The 14,660-nt window shown below is 51.8% G+C and overlaps 5 protein-coding genes across 5 annotated transcripts; 3 read left to right on the top strand and 2 right to left on the bottom strand.

The window, feature by feature from the left end:
- Nucleotides 1-195: 195 nt before the first annotated feature.
- On the bottom strand, nt 196-1,779 carry G6M90_00g002900 (uncharacterized protein; the record flags this gene model as incomplete). The annotated part of the gene is made up of 5 exons (XM_066129540.1): nt 196-579; nt 644-1,269; nt 1,342-1,347; nt 1,409-1,476; nt 1,610-1,779. 5 exons carry the CDS (start codon nt 1,777-1,779, stop codon nt 196-198), a joined length of 1,254 nt encoding a protein of 417 aa, XP_065985760.1.
- A 2,093-nt stretch (nt 1,780-3,872) lies between these two features.
- UBP1_0 (Ubiquitin carboxyl-terminal hydrolase 1) lies at nt 3,873-6,107 on the bottom strand (the record flags this gene model as incomplete). The annotated part of the gene is made up of 1 exon (XM_014687308.1): nt 3,873-6,107. The coding sequence occupies one exon, from the start codon at nt 6,105-6,107 to the stop codon at nt 3,873-3,875; it is 2,235 nt and encodes a 744-aa protein (XP_014542794.1).
- Nucleotides 6,108-6,796: 689 nt separating this feature from the next.
- Nucleotides 6,797-8,610, top strand: cbs-1 (Trimethyllysine dioxygenase; the record flags this gene model as incomplete). Its single annotated transcript, XM_066129539.1, has 10 exons — nt 6,797-6,834; nt 6,892-7,038; nt 7,095-7,112; nt 7,169-7,235; nt 7,295-7,355; nt 7,411-7,498; nt 7,582-7,693; nt 7,740-8,343; nt 8,401-8,472; nt 8,525-8,610. The coding sequence occupies 10 exons, from the start codon at nt 6,797-6,799 to the stop codon at nt 8,608-8,610; spliced, it is 1,293 nt and encodes a 430-aa protein (XP_065986121.1).
- A 787-nt stretch (nt 8,611-9,397) lies between these two features.
- On the top strand, nt 9,398-10,403 carry lxr3 (L-xylulose reductase; the record flags this gene model as incomplete). Its single annotated transcript, XM_014687310.1, has 3 exons — nt 9,398-9,644; nt 9,710-10,226; nt 10,289-10,403. 3 exons carry the CDS (start codon nt 9,398-9,400, stop codon nt 10,401-10,403), a joined length of 879 nt encoding a protein of 292 aa, XP_014542796.1.
- A 1,509-nt stretch (nt 10,404-11,912) lies between these two features.
- Nucleotides 11,913-13,852, top strand: cna-1 (Serine/threonine-protein phosphatase 2B catalytic subunit; the record flags this gene model as incomplete). Its single annotated transcript, XM_014687311.1, has 4 exons — nt 11,913-12,078; nt 12,199-12,788; nt 12,857-13,764; nt 13,828-13,852. 4 exons carry the CDS (start codon nt 11,913-11,915, stop codon nt 13,850-13,852), a joined length of 1,689 nt encoding a protein of 562 aa, XP_014542797.1.
- Nucleotides 13,853-14,660: the final 808 nt, after the last annotated feature.

Raw genomic sequence — 14,660 nt, 5'->3', positions numbered from 1 at the left:
ACATGTACGAGGAACCCCGTGTGCTCAATTGCATACGAGGGCGCCCCATCAGCTCTGTATACTACGCATACTTATACTTGGGAAGACACCATACAGCCAGGGCGAGTTTGTTGTATCCTGTTTCTTTTCTAGGGGAACGCTAAAAATGGTTACACTTCTATTATATAATGGGTTCTTTATTACAAATACGTCATTTTATTCCGTGCCAAACCAAGCCGGCAATTTCAGCGACTTGGTCGAAGGGTCGTAGTGTTGCAGCGCGGCAACAAAAACGAACAAGCCGCCAAAGATGAAGAAGGAGATGAGGACACACCTCCTCGAGGCGGAAGAACCCGAGCCTCGGGACGCCGCAGACGTTGCCCCCCACACACCGGATGCCCATGTTGCAGAGGATTGGAACAGCTTCGACAGCTGTTCGTATCCGAGGGAGTAGTACGTCAGGCCGGCGAGGGCAATGGCGTAGCCAACGGTCTGCATGAAGCTGATCTTGGTGTTCCAGATGATAATGGACACGAGGATGAGGAGGATGTTTTTGAAGATGCCGGTGAGGGTCATGACTAGACCCGATGTACGTCCAATCTGAAGCCGTTAGCTTTTGAGAAATTACTTCTGCCATAGAGGATGGGATGTGAGGGCAACATACCAGGAAGACACTTGTGACGTTGAGCAAAAATGCAATGGACGCGTTGAGGAACAACATGCCCACGCCGACTTTGGATACGGCAGCCCAGGTGAAGGTGGGAAGCTCGCTTGGGATCGCGACGAGGAAGTTCATGACGGCGCAGACCGGAGCAAAATAGTAGAGTCCGACAAGGGGGTCCATCTTCATGCCATCGCCACTAAGTAAGACTTGGATCATGATGATACGGATAGCCTCAAAGACAATACCGCCCATTTGGTACATGAAGCCGATCAAGGAGAAATGAATCTCTCCCACGGAAGCCAGAGCCACACCGGCAACAATCCATAGAACGTTGAGGAAGGATGCCAAGTTGGGCTCGGCAACGCGCCATGCCCATGAGGTGAAGAGAACGGCGACGGGCGCCGCGGCCTTGAGCATCTGGATAAAGGGGACAGAGAGGTAGAGGTAGACGACATTGGAGCAAACGAGCGAGCCGGAGTAAAAGATACCAATGGGGAGGATTGTTCGAGCGTAGAGGCGAGGAGTCAGGGGCAGCTTCTTGCGGGAGTCGAGGAGCGTCGTGGTTCGAGCGAGGACCTGGGTAGCAATGGTAGCAAAAACTAGATGCCAGCATGTGAGAAGGATTGCTGTCGTCGCGGTCAGTCATGTTGTCTGCCATTGGATGTGTCACGGGGCCTCTGCTCGAGCAGCGGACTTACGGAAGCCTAGGACGTTGGTTAGCAGCCTGGTTCCAAGAGTAGCAGGTTATCATCACGGAGTACTCACGAAATCCTTGCGTGTCTATTAGCCACTTGTTGAACAAAATAGTAAGGTTGGAAATGAAAATCCATAATCTACATTGGGGCGAGTCGCAGGTTAGCGGCCTTTTTCAAACAAAGCGGACAATGATAGCCATCTAGGTGCGCGAGCATGTCGATCCAGGATCACCGCTTGCTTGTAGCCGCATATTGATAAAAAAAAACGTACGAAATATACACGGCAGTGTGTAGCGTCTTCTTGAGAGGTGGCTCCGTCTTGTCGGCGGCGAGGCGAGGAGGAACGTCGTCGTCCATCTCAAAGGACGACTTGGGCGGGCTCACGGCGGACATGCTGGGGGTCGGGGAGCTGGTGCTCGAGGAATAGGAAGAAGAGGACATTGCGAGATGGCGGGGCGACATGGAACGGCAACGAGCGATGGCGACTTGGCCGGCCATGCGAGGACGCTCAAGTCGTTGTGAATTGTTCAAGTTTGGCGTGTGTGCGCGGGACGCACACATGTAGCAGAGAGTGGGCGGATGGGCAAAGAAAGGACGACGATGCCGGCTGCCGACGAGACGAGACGACTAGGCACGCGGGGCGGTGTTGGGGCTGGACGGCGTTGATGGCGTTGATGGTGGTGAAGGCAATGATTGAAAGCGGGCTTCTTGTCGCCGTGTCAGGAGAGGATTGAATGCAAGGTTGGCGCTGGGGTCAAAGCGTGGCACCGACAGCTGCGACCGACACCGTCGAGGGCGCTGGCGTCGGGGGGAATAAGATGGCGCACTTGTTGGAGTAGATGCAGTGTTGCGCATACATGTAATACTGCGTGCACAGGCCTTGCTGGACGCAGCTATTGAAACAGCCGATTGCTATTATCGCAACTTGGCAAGGGACTTACTTGGGCGGGCCCCCTTTTCAGCATCTCAAGCTGGAATTGACGACAGAACCGCGGCGAACTCGAGGTTGAAGGTCCCGGCGTAGTCTCCGTCATAGATATTGGTACTCCGTACTCCTGCCAGGTACCAGAGCATTGACCAGACTTAAGGTACTTAAGTAAGTAGGCACCGAGGCAGCCCGCCAGAACAGCACACATGCAGTCCGGCCCCCGGGCCCAAGCCTATGACCCGGCACTGGCTCCACTAGTTGACAGGCAACCCCCCCAACGAGACGAGCTGGGTTGAATCGTGGCCGCCCCACCCTAGGCTGTTCTCCCACGGTTAGAGCCTGCATCTCAAACAATACCAGCGTACAATCCCCTGTAAGTTTAGCCAGCAGTGACCTCTGACGGAGCGTACAGGGGCTAAAAGCCCAATAGAATATCTGTCAGGAAATTAAGAGTACGTAAAGTGGAGTAAAATATATTAAAAGACCTATATAATTTTTATAAAAAGATTAGTACTTTTTATCAATATTAGTCTCGCTTGTTTTTCCTTATATTACCTAATAATCTAGGCAGGCTCCTTATTTTTTTTTAGAAAACAATATATGGCCCACTTTAACAGCTGTTAGTAAATAACTACTCCGTATAGCTGGCCTACCCACTGATGTTACACATGGCTAAACATTCAGGGCTTAAACTGTACTCCGTACATGCGTACCATACGCCGTAAGTATGTACTCCGCACATGAGATAAAAATATTGACTTCCTGGGGCGCATTCCGGGTTCGTCGAACGCCTCGCCATGGCTGCCTCTCACGCACCAGCCCAGCGCCAGCAACAAACTTGGTACATACATACTTTTGTTGGCTTGGGGTCCGTGCCGATTTTCATCGCCTCGCCTCTACACTCCATAAGGCCGGAATAAGCATTTGACACCTCGAAGCCGCCATCTTCAAAGGAAGCTGCCATTGCCCGTCGTCGACGGAGCCGCGTCTCCCAAGTCGCAGCACTGAGCCCACGTGGGGATTGTGAATGGCTCTCGGCCCAAGAGGGATCGCTGCCCTAGAAATCATCTGGCTATCGGGTGTCTCGTGCTACGAGGGCCGCACCATTCGCACGTCACCTGAAATCTCGTGTTGGAGAACCTAGTCAGGGGGGAAATCGCTCCATGTCTGGTCCTGACTAGTCAGGTCCGACACCTCTCTCTATTACATTGTACACATGGCTAGCCCTACGACTGTGTGTGGTCATCACAATGGCCGCCGAGTCGTGTGCCAAGACGTAAGCTTAATAATAAACTCGATATTGCCATGCCACGAGCATTCATGATTGAGTCATTCCGCTGCACCCCGTCTAATTACCTAGTGGTATGCTGTGCCAACCCCTTCTTTCCCATCCTCCCGTAACCACGACGTTAAACAATCAACGACGCTCACCCAAGACACCTCACCTTCATGTCACCTAGTATAATATACAATAACACCGCGCAATTCGAGTGAATGAAATGAATGCCATTTGAACTCCATCGCTATGCAATTCCCCAACATGAGCAGCTCCCTCCATTGATGAGTGAAATCGAACCAGAAACAAAACTCTCGTTATTTCCTACCCTCATTCCTCGACCCTGTTCTTCCTGTAAGCATCATCTTCGTCATGCGTCCATCTAGACACACTTGATGTTGCAGACTCAATCACCGTTGGCGCATCCATCGTGTCCGTCGTGGTGTTGACAGTCTCCGACGTCGATGTGTCGCTTGCTGGGCTCGGCATAGAGGGCATCTCTGAAGTTTCTCTCTCGTCAACAGGCAGGACTTGCGCTTCGCTGATACCTTCACGATTCTCAGCATCAGCTCTATTTGCCGTCTTGAGAGACTCCGAGTTTGGTGTTGAGACCTCCTGAGCGTCTTCCATATTGTCCGTTTCGTTTTGCAGAATCATACTGGGATCCACGCATTCGTAAAATAACATAAAGACACCCGGCGACAGGGACATGATGACGTCTTCGTCGACTTTGCTCACATTATGATCGCTCAGCCGCCACCAGCCCGAATTTTGTCGATGAGGTGGTGTCAAGCCCTTCTTTTGATCAGCATCGCCAACTGTTGTATCCCGATCAATAGTGTCGTCGACATCGGCGGAGGACGAGTCTTTGTCTGAGGAGACCTCCGAATCAGGGTACTTTCTATAACATATGTAGTGGCCGTTCTCATGACGTCCGTAATGCGTCACCGCAGCTCGCAATTCGTATATAGGTCCGGTCAACCTGGACGGGCTCAAATCTCCGGCGATCATGGATGATTTGGGGTCCAACAGCCACTGTTCCTCGCTGGATTCGCTATGGCTGGCTAGCTTTTCCTCGACATCTTCTGCACTACCCAAGCACCACGGTCCTAAATCCAGGGTCAGGGGAAAGGAGACGGGTGCTGAGTTTTTGATCATGTCAAACGTTCGTGGATCAAACACGGATCGGTTGACATGAATCGCCAGGCTTTTTGGCGGACGCGCAATCACTATTTGCTTCGTCTTGGTCGTGTTGACTTTTCCTTGGGCCGAAATCTTGCACTTTTCGGAAACCGTCTTATCGTCGAAATCATCTTCCTCAAGAGCTAGCTCAACTGCCTCGAGCCTGCGAAGAGGCTCCTCCATTTGCTCCGAACTGGAACCATTTTCCTTCAGCTTCTCAATCAGTTTACCAAGCAGCCTCTGGGCCTTAAGCAGGGTACACTTGGGACATTCGACTCCCTCAATTGCCTCGACTTTGCTATATGAATCCAGTCTCTCATAGAGATCATGTTGATTTTTATCCAGGCCCAGGCTGAGGGTCAGGCAGTTAAATGGAATCATGGACAAGCCCTCGGAATAACCGCATTGGACGCAGGCCACACGCTGTGCTAATAGTCCTTCTAGTGGATTTCGCAACGACTTCTTTGCCGCCGAATCCGAACTCGAAGCAAGGCTTTGGTATCCGCTGTCATCACTGTGCTCGCTTGTGGAAGAGTCGTCCTTGTTGCAGTCTGCTTCTAGGCCTGAATATCGGCGCATGGATTTGACGGCTCTGGCCACGCTTTTGTCAATATCATCGAGGACTTTTGAAAAGTATTCCTGAGCATCTTGTTGGGTCCAGGTACTCATAGATTTGAGTAAACTAGGAGTCCATATCGTTCTTCCATTGTTTGATGTGTCGTTTAAATCGGCAATAAGGGACCGCAGCGTATGGGCTACGTCGTTGGTTGGTCGATACGTGTCAATAGCTCGTACACATGTTGACAGATACTCGGGGAACGAGGGAAGCGACGCGAGCCCCTGCAGGATGCTGTTTTGATAACAAGAATTATCGCGGTTACCCAAACCAGCCGGCCGCTCGGGATCCAACTTCAAGCCCAGAACACAACCTGTGACAGACAAGGCCCTGCTTCTAGCTTGAAAGACTGATTCCATCATGCCGCCTGAGCGATCCAGACCCATGAGCCTCCTCATGGCCTTGCTTTTGGCGGCATGTGTACTTGGCGGCGATTCTGACATTGAGCTCGGGCTCAGCCAGTTGTCGAGAACAACGATGAATGGAGTTGGTACAATGAAAACGACAAAGTCCCACAAATACGTTGTTGCAGTGTAAAATATGGCGTCTAGAGACAGCTCTAGATTGTAGGCCTTGGCCACGCATGCGACGAAGAGCACGACCGCAGTTATAATAATGGTTGGTTCGTTGAAGCGATCCAAGATGCGCTCAGGAGACTGAACGTGGCGATGAGCCCCCACCCGATCGTCATAAAATTTGTTGAAATGAGGCTGCCGTGAATTCATGCTGCTAGAAGTTGGTGTCAAGAGCTGTCGGAATCCGACCATGGGAAGGTGCAATGATCATTGGAGATTCCTTAGCGATTCAAGGGGTTGACATGGCCAGTGGATACGAAGGGAGATGATGATTGTGCGTCGGCTAAAGCGAGTCGTCTGAGAGATTGGCCATTCGGAAGAATACGAAGCAGAGCGATACTGATTTTGCGTTTGGTCAGGGAGGTGGGTGCAACGGCTTGACGCAGCTCTCGCAAGTTTATGTGTCTGGTTGTCAAGAAGTTCAGAAGCAATCAGTGCGCTTATGTCATGCCCCGTCATTAAGATTAAGTTAAGCTGGCACAAAATAGCGGCACGGATTATTAACGCTCCAGTCATCTGGTAGTGGTGGGCCCTCAGTGCTGTGTTGCCTTTAGAAGATTTCACGTGCTCTGCAGGCCAGGCAGCACTTAAGGTGCCCCAACCGACCTGCAGCAGTCTGGTGCAACAGCGGACATGGAAGCCAGCCAGGGGACTCGGCTGGAGTGGGCCCAGTGCCCACAGGCCATTCAATGTTCAATTGGCACTTGACCACATGTGCATGCATGGGCCAGGCGTTTGATCACTTCGTTGACCACCATTGAAGTCACTGACTTACCCCAGCTTTTTATTAGTACCCCATAGAGTTTTCGCCCACCGACGGCTTACATTACCACGTCCCTAATATCAGTGTACCTGGCGGGCCGTAAAGTAAATAGCTGAACATGGCTCTCCCATCTGGTCCTACCATAAGAGCCTTGAGGTAGGCATGCATCGCATTCCAAGGAGGGCATTGTGTGTTCTGACTGACGTGCTGAAGGCTTTTTGGAAGCCGAGGCCCGAGAACGACGAGACGAGCTCCGCGCGTACAACATGATTTCCGCAGTTACGCCACGACCTTGGAATCGAACAGCAAGGGCTTGGTTCTGAAAGTTAGCGAGGGTGGAAAATCGAGCCCAAAGCGATTGTAAGCATATTCGATCTCGTGGTGGCGTATTGAGCCAACACTAACACGCCGTCAAGGTCCCAACTTTGGCTCCGGTATGTGTGAACACGAGACGTCATACGAGCGGATAGCTCAAACTAACTTAATTCAGCGACAACTGTCGTTGTGTAAAATGTGTTAATCAAGACACTATGCAGAGAAGTTTCAACACGTTCCAAGTATGTCGCTCTTTTCTAGCCCTTGTCCAGGTGCGCCCCGTCATGCTGACTACAAAAAGATATCAGACAAAATTGCCGCCAAATCCATTCATCAAAACCAAGATGGAGTTGAAATTACATGTAGGATCTGTCGACAGGAATTCTGGCTTCCTCCACGCTGACCGTTGGCCGAAAGGGTCCGACTCTCACCAAAGTAGCTACTCGTGGGCGTGGTTGCGGTCCGCAGTTTACGGCGTCGAAAACAAAAAGTTGAAAAATTTAGGGCAAGTAGCTTTTCATCACTCAAAATTCACAAAAAAAAAAAAAGAAAAAAATGTTTCCGCAAGTAAGCACTGACCTCTTGTAGTGACCAGACACTCTGGAGCGCTTCCATAGCATCCAACCCCCCAGAAGTGTCATTTGACAGTGTCATGGCAAAGGGCGACGTATCTGGGATGGCGGATTTAACTGAAAAGATTGTAAGTCGTACGTTCTGTCAAAAGGGACTTATGCTAACATCAACAGCGTGGCTATGGTATATGTTTTGTCACCAACACACCCAAGACACCCGAGGCTACGAATGAACTTCTAGAGGCCATTGGTCCCATTCGCAACACTCACTACGGAGGCTTCTACGACTTCGTCCCGGATTTGGCCAAGGCTGATACGGCTTACACCAACTTGGCTCTTGCTGCGCATACTGACACGACGTACTTTACTGAACCGGCTGGCCTACAAGCTTTCCACATGCTGTCCCACACACCGCCGCCCAATAAGGCAAATGACGACAGCAGCCTAGGTGGACAATCTCTTCTTGTGGACGGATTTTATGCTGCCTATAGGCTGAAGAAAGAATACCCCGAGGCATATGAGACCCTCCGAGAGGTCAGACTCCCCTGGCATGCGAGCGGAAACGATGGTGTAGCCATTGCCCCCGACAGAGCTTATCCTGTGATTGAAGCGTCACCGTATAAGTTCCACCGAGTGCGCTGGAACAATGACGACAGAGGAGTCGTTCCATTGAATGTGAATGTGGACAAGTGGTACAGTGCAGCTCGGAGATGGGACAGCATTCTGAGGCGAAAACAGAACGAATACTGGTTCCAGCTCGAACCGGGCCGAGTTCTCAGTATGTTAATCTCAGCTGCCTTGTATGTGACGAAACTGGGTTTGCTGACGGCTATAGTCTTTGATAACTGGCGGGTTCTCCACGGCCGAAGCGCTTTCGAGGGACTGCGCCGTATATGTGGCGGGTATAGTAAGTGATGACCGACTCACGAACGGTTTCTCCAATGCTAATGATGCCCCAGTCAACCGCGACGACTTTATCTCTAGGTGGAAAACCTCCAACTTCCCCAGAAGTGAAGTCATTGCGGCAAATATGCAGCTGAAATAGCTCTGAGCAAGCTTGGGCATAGACTTACTCGGTACATTGACAACTGATACCCAGACATATAGACCAACGATTTTTGTAGCTGATTACCATCCTCTGGATATCAATAAGCAACGTACTTATCTGCGCATCTTCCCATGTTGCCCGTTAGCACCCCGCGCCGGCGAATTTATCCTTCAACTTGACTATCCTTTTTTTGTGCCGAGTTCTTCCCAGTCGAAGTCGGAGTACTATCTGTATGGTGCCCCGCCATCGCATCCCCGCACATTCACCGACGAGAGATTGCAGACAACCCGACTTCCAAACTCGGACCCTGTCCCGCGATCTGCGTCAGAGGTCTGGTGCTGCTGAACGACTTTTGTAGAGGGGAGGGGAACGGCAACGCTTGGCAGCACTGGCCGCTTGCCCGGGGTGACAGCAAGCCTGCGGCGCATGTTTGATAGGCCCACGAGTCACGAAACGTCCACGGAAAATTTAGAGAACTACCAAACAGATATCAGGGCCAACTGGTTGTTTCAACACGCATCTTGTCTGATGGAGAGTTGTATGTAGACAGTCAGGCAGACAAGTTGGGGAGGCACTGCGATGGGTCACGTACGGGGCTGCGCGGTAAATGTCTCATGTACGGTATGATGTATGTACATGAGTACGACGGGTAAGAAACGCAAATAAGACGAGTCGTCCGCGCTGTGGAGGTTGTCGGGGTAATTTGTGATTCCCACCTTGGACATGAGCACTTGAACCATACTCGCTCGGGTCAACGGCACATTTCGAACGCAAACGCTACAAGATGGTCACGGATATGAAGAACGGTGCGTTCGAGCACGACAACATGGACATCCCCAAGGGAGACCGTGTCCTGCCCATGTTTTCACTCAAGGACCGGACAGCAATTGTGTCTGGTGCGGGAGCAGGCATCGGCCTTGGAGTGGCTCAGGCATTTGCTGAGGCCGGTGCCAACGTGGCCATCTGGTACAACAGCAACAAGCAGGCCGTCACAGAAGCAGAGAATATCCAAAAGATGTACAGCGTCAAGTGTGCGTGTTCCCAAAGCACGACGGCCCAGGACGTTGCAAAGTCACTGACATGGCGGGTCATGTAGGTAAAGCGTACCAAGTAAACGTCATTTCCGCCGACGCCGTCGACAAGGCCATTGGTGAAATCATCCGCGAATTCAATGGCCGCCTCGACATATTCGTGGCCAACTCGGGCATCGCCTGGGAAGACGGGCCATTCCTCGACGGACACGTTGAAACCGCCAAAAAGGTCATGGCCGTCAACGTCGACGGAGTCATGTGGTGCGCCAAGAGCGCGGGCATTCACTTCCGACGACAGAAGAAGGAGGGCAAGACGATTGACGGCAAGCCCCTGGAGAACTATATCTGCGGTAGCTTCATAGCGACGGCGTCGATGAGCGGAAAGATCGTGAATGTGCCAAAGCTGCAGGCTGTGTATAACGGGTCCAAGGCTGCCGTCATTCACTTCTGCAAGAGTCTTGCGGTGGAGTGGACAGGGTTTGCGCGTGTCAATACCGTTTCGCCGGGATATATTAAAACAGAGGTTTCGAGCTTCGCCGAAGCCGAGACGGAGGAGCAGCGGAAGAATAAGATTCCCATGGGGTAAGTATGACTGCTGGAAGTGTTTGGCCGTGAGCTGTTGCTAATTGACCTTGGGTTTGTAGACGCGAGGGGCAAGTAAGCGAGCTCAAGGGTTCGTATTTGTATCTTGCCAGTGATGCGGCGTCTTATATCACCGGTTTGGATATGATTGTGGATGGGGGATACTCCCTGCTGTAGGTTTTTCTCGCTGACGGGCAAAATGTGCATGACAGTCTTGATGTTGTGAGTCGTGATAATGACAGACGGATGGTCTAGAACATGGTGAATACCTTCTAGACTTGATTTGAAATCGACCTGCAAAACTGCGCTGTTGAAAAAAAAAAACTGCATGTATGTATGTATACATGATGGAGCATGGCCGTTGAAAGATTGTGTGGTCGGCTTGTCGACCGGTTGCCAAATTGAGACAAAAGCGAGCCACTAGTGGCATTTGAAGCGGATGACATCAACCAGCCTGGTTGGCGAACGAGCGGCCTCCAGGACTGTGGGAGAAAGTGGGGTAATATTAGGTGCTGGTCTGGCGGGGTAAGATTGTGTCCCTCCCAGCCGTTCGACGGAGCCAAGAAACCAGATTAAAAAACCGAAGCGAGCAAATAATATCTGCGGCGCTCGAGGTGCTGACCCCTGATTACTGGCACAAGCCAAGTGGTCAACTGGCCAGGCAGCTCGTGTTCCGAGCTACTGAGTTATACTCCGTAGGTACCTGGGCAATTGCACCGCCCTGTTTGCGGACCTGCTCATATTATTTCGCGCCGCCTGAAACGGTAGTGGATGATGCTTTTATTCTTGTCTATATTATTAGATTTATTGACGCACCAGACGGGTGGTGGTTGAAAAACTGCAGATGCACCAACACATGCATGTTGCCCCGTTGCATTGACGGACTGGACCGTCTGATCTGAATTGATCTGCTGAAACACCTAGGGGCACCTGGAGACGGTCCGGGCTGCACTGGTAGCCCTGGAGAGAGCACGGCCAGGCCTATGGGCACTAAATCATAGGGGCAACCATCAAATTGCATCAATCATTGCATATGGTGTCCGGTGCATGTGAAGTCGATTGGCAGCTGCGTTGATTGGGCAGCACTTGAGTCCGGTCTGGTCTGGTCTGGTGCAATTCGCAGCGCTGGCCAGGTTGCTCCTGCTGCTGGCAAACGGTCTGCCAGTCCAGTTGACAACTATTACTAGCACTGCGGTAACTAACATCTGCCGTCGGTAGCCCCAGTGCCGCCACGAGCCCGCCAGCTTCGCCAACATTACAAGGTGGGTGCATTCAATGTTTCTCCAGTCTTCCATGTTTCGCACCACACTCCATGTGCCCAACCCAGCAACCTCTTTTGCCCTTGTCAGCCCTACTTTTTGTATCGTCACGTCCTCCCCAGCATCTGGCAGCCTTTGTCCTTGTCGCTTTCTCGCACAAGACAGACTCCCATCAAGTCGCCGACTGAACCTCTCGCTGGCCGTGAGCTCCTTTCTGTCGCGCCGCCTACGTCTTCTCTCCGCGCGAGCTGTTCCGCGACACTGACCCCTCACCGCCACCACACCTGACCTGATTGACGCCGTCTCGACCTCGAGGACTTTGGGGTGTCTTGTCCGGGCTTGATACTCCGCGCCTCCTTCCCTGCCGAGATTGCTTGTCTACGATTGCATTTTCATTTCTTGCAATTCCTTGCTGTATTCTTTCGCTATGGAGCAGGACAGTAAGCCTCTCCAGGCCGACGTGCGTCGCAACCAGCAAGTCGACAATGCCATTCGCGCCATTCGAGAGAAGAAGCCCGTCCCCGAGATTGACTTCACCATCCACACCATGGAAGATGGCACGCAAGTGAGCACGTTGGAGAGAGTGTGCAAAGGTTCGTTGGCCTCTTTACCCGCCACACGTTGGACGCGCCTTCTTTCTGCCACGTGAGGCAAATGCCGAGGTCAAAATGCCAGCAGCATACCGAGACTAATCACTGTTTGCCATGATGCAGATGTTCAAGCGCCCGCCATGACCAAGCCTACCGAAGAACAGTTTTTCCAAGACGACACTCACTCCAAACCCGACATCGCCTTTCTCAAGCAGCACTTCTACCGCGAGGGTCGTCTGACCGAGGAACAAGCACTCTGGATTCTTCGCAAGGGCACCGAAATCTTGCAGAACGAGCCCAACCTCCTCGAGATGGACGCCCCTATCACCGTCTGTGGCGATGTTCACGGCCAGTACTACGATTTGATGAAGCTATTCGAAGTCGGTGGCGACCCAGCCGAGACCCGCTACCTGTTCCTGGGCGATTACGTTGACCGAGGATACTTCAGTATCGAATGCGTTCTGTATCTATGGTCGCTGAAGATTCACTACCCTAATACTCTATGGTTGCTGCGAGGAAACCACGAGTGCCGCCACTTGACCGACTACTTCACTTTCAAGCTCGAATGCAAGCACAAGTACTCGGAGGCTGTCTACGATGCCTGCATGGAGTCTTTCTGCAGCTTGCCATTGGCAGCTGTGATGAACAAACAGTTTTTGTGTATCCATGGTGGCCTCAGCCCCGAATTGCATACACTTGACGACTTGAGAAATGTGCGTATATTGCATATGGGCGCAGAGAAGCCCATGTCTCCCTGCCGAAAAAAACTAACCTCTGACAGATTGACCGGTTCCGAGAGCCTCCCACACAAGGTCTCATGTGCGATATTCTCTGGGCAGACCCCCTGGAAGACTTTGGCCAGGAAAAGACGACCGACTTCTTCTTGCACAACCACGTGCGCGGCTGCTCATACTTCTTTTCATACCACGCCGCTTGCGCATTCCTCGAGAAAAACAACCTCCTATCCATTATCCGGGCACACGAGGCTCAAGATGCTGGGTACCGCATGTATCGAAAGACGCGTACTACCGGTTTCCCCAGCGTCATGACCATCTTCTCTGCTCCCAACTATCTTGACGTGTATAACAACAAGGCCGCGGTGCTCAAATACGAAAATAACGTCATGAACATCCGGCAGTTCAACTGCACGCCTCACCCATACTGGTTGCCCAACTTTATGGACGTCTTCACGTGGTCTCTGCCATTCGTAGGTGAGAAGATTACGGATATGTTGATTGCCATTCTCAGCACCTGCTCTGAAGAGGAGCTCAAGGAGGAGACGCCATCTTCGACCAGCCCACACTCGCCAACGACTTCCCAAGTAGGCGATGACCCCAATTCGATCGAGTTTAAGCGGAGAGCGATCAAGAACAAGATTCTGGCTATTGGTCGCATGTCACGCGTCTTCCAGGTGCTTCGAGAGGAGTCCGAGAAGGTTACCGAGCTCAAGACTGTCTCCGGAGGCAGGCTGCCCGCAGGCACGCTCATGCTTGGCGCTGAAGGTATTAAGAATGCGATAAGCTCGTTTGAGGATGCGCGAAAGGTTGATTTGCAAAATGAACGCCTGCCTCCCAGCCACGAAGAGGTCGTGAAGCACCAGGAGGAGGAGCGGGCTACTGCTCTGCAAAAGGCGGCCCAGGAGGCTGATAATGATAAGAAGCTGCACCAGCTTTCTCGGAGACTTAGCACGTAAGTATCTTTGTGCCGTTTTTTTCTTCGGGTTTGGTGACCAATTTACTTACTGTTGCGTAGTGACCGTAAGAACCGATCAACATAGAAAGATTGTCATGTTGAACAAGGAACGACGTCGGCAAGACCGAGTAAATGATTGAACGGACCGCAAGCGGCCCGTGGAATCCATCACGCCGCTTGCGAATTTTGCGGGTGACTTTTCTTCTGGATAGGGCCTGTGACTACGAGGGCCGGTGAAGCCATGCAAAAAAGGTTAGCATATAGCATTATGGTGTAGATGATGAACACACGGGATGGACGTTGGACACGAGTCTAGACTGGTGTTGGTAGCACTAATGAGTATTCAATACATGAATGATTGTATCCATGTGTTTTGTGGTCCTCGGACTGATGGGCGACGAAGGCGTGATTTCTCATGCTTGTAACGTTGTGATTTCAAGTCACATGCTGGGCATTCAGTCAGAAAAAGGGGAATTTTTCCCATGGTATCTTCAAAATTAGCAAAATACAGCCTGTAAATCAGCTTTTCCACTCACAAAAAAAAAAAAAGAAGGCCACCGTTCTTTAATACGCATACGCCAAAATATGTTACCAGGGCTTCGTGGCAGTCAACAACTAACACGGCAGAATCTTGTACATTAAGCTAAAGCCCAAAAGCGAAACACGCACGTCCCTCGTGCTACATTCCTCCAACGCCGTCCTATGCTGCTACAAAATCCACAATGACGCCCATGGCCGCGGGGTTCTTGTACGTCGCCCCTGGGGCGTTGCCGGTCTGGTCGGCGGCGCTGAAGATGTCGACGCCGTAGGCCGGGGCCACATCCGACGTCGAGCGTGGGCCCGAGGAGGAGCGGCGTGGGAAGGGTGTCCCATGCCTTTAATGGGCTTGCCCC

This window comes from Metarhizium brunneum, chromosome 1 (genome assembly GCF_013426205.1).
Source record: "Metarhizium brunneum chromosome 1, complete sequence".
NCBI classification, from domain to species: Eukaryota; Fungi; Ascomycota; class Sordariomycetes; order Hypocreales; family Clavicipitaceae; genus Metarhizium; species Metarhizium brunneum.
This window is presented reverse-complemented; position numbering and strand designations above follow the sequence as displayed.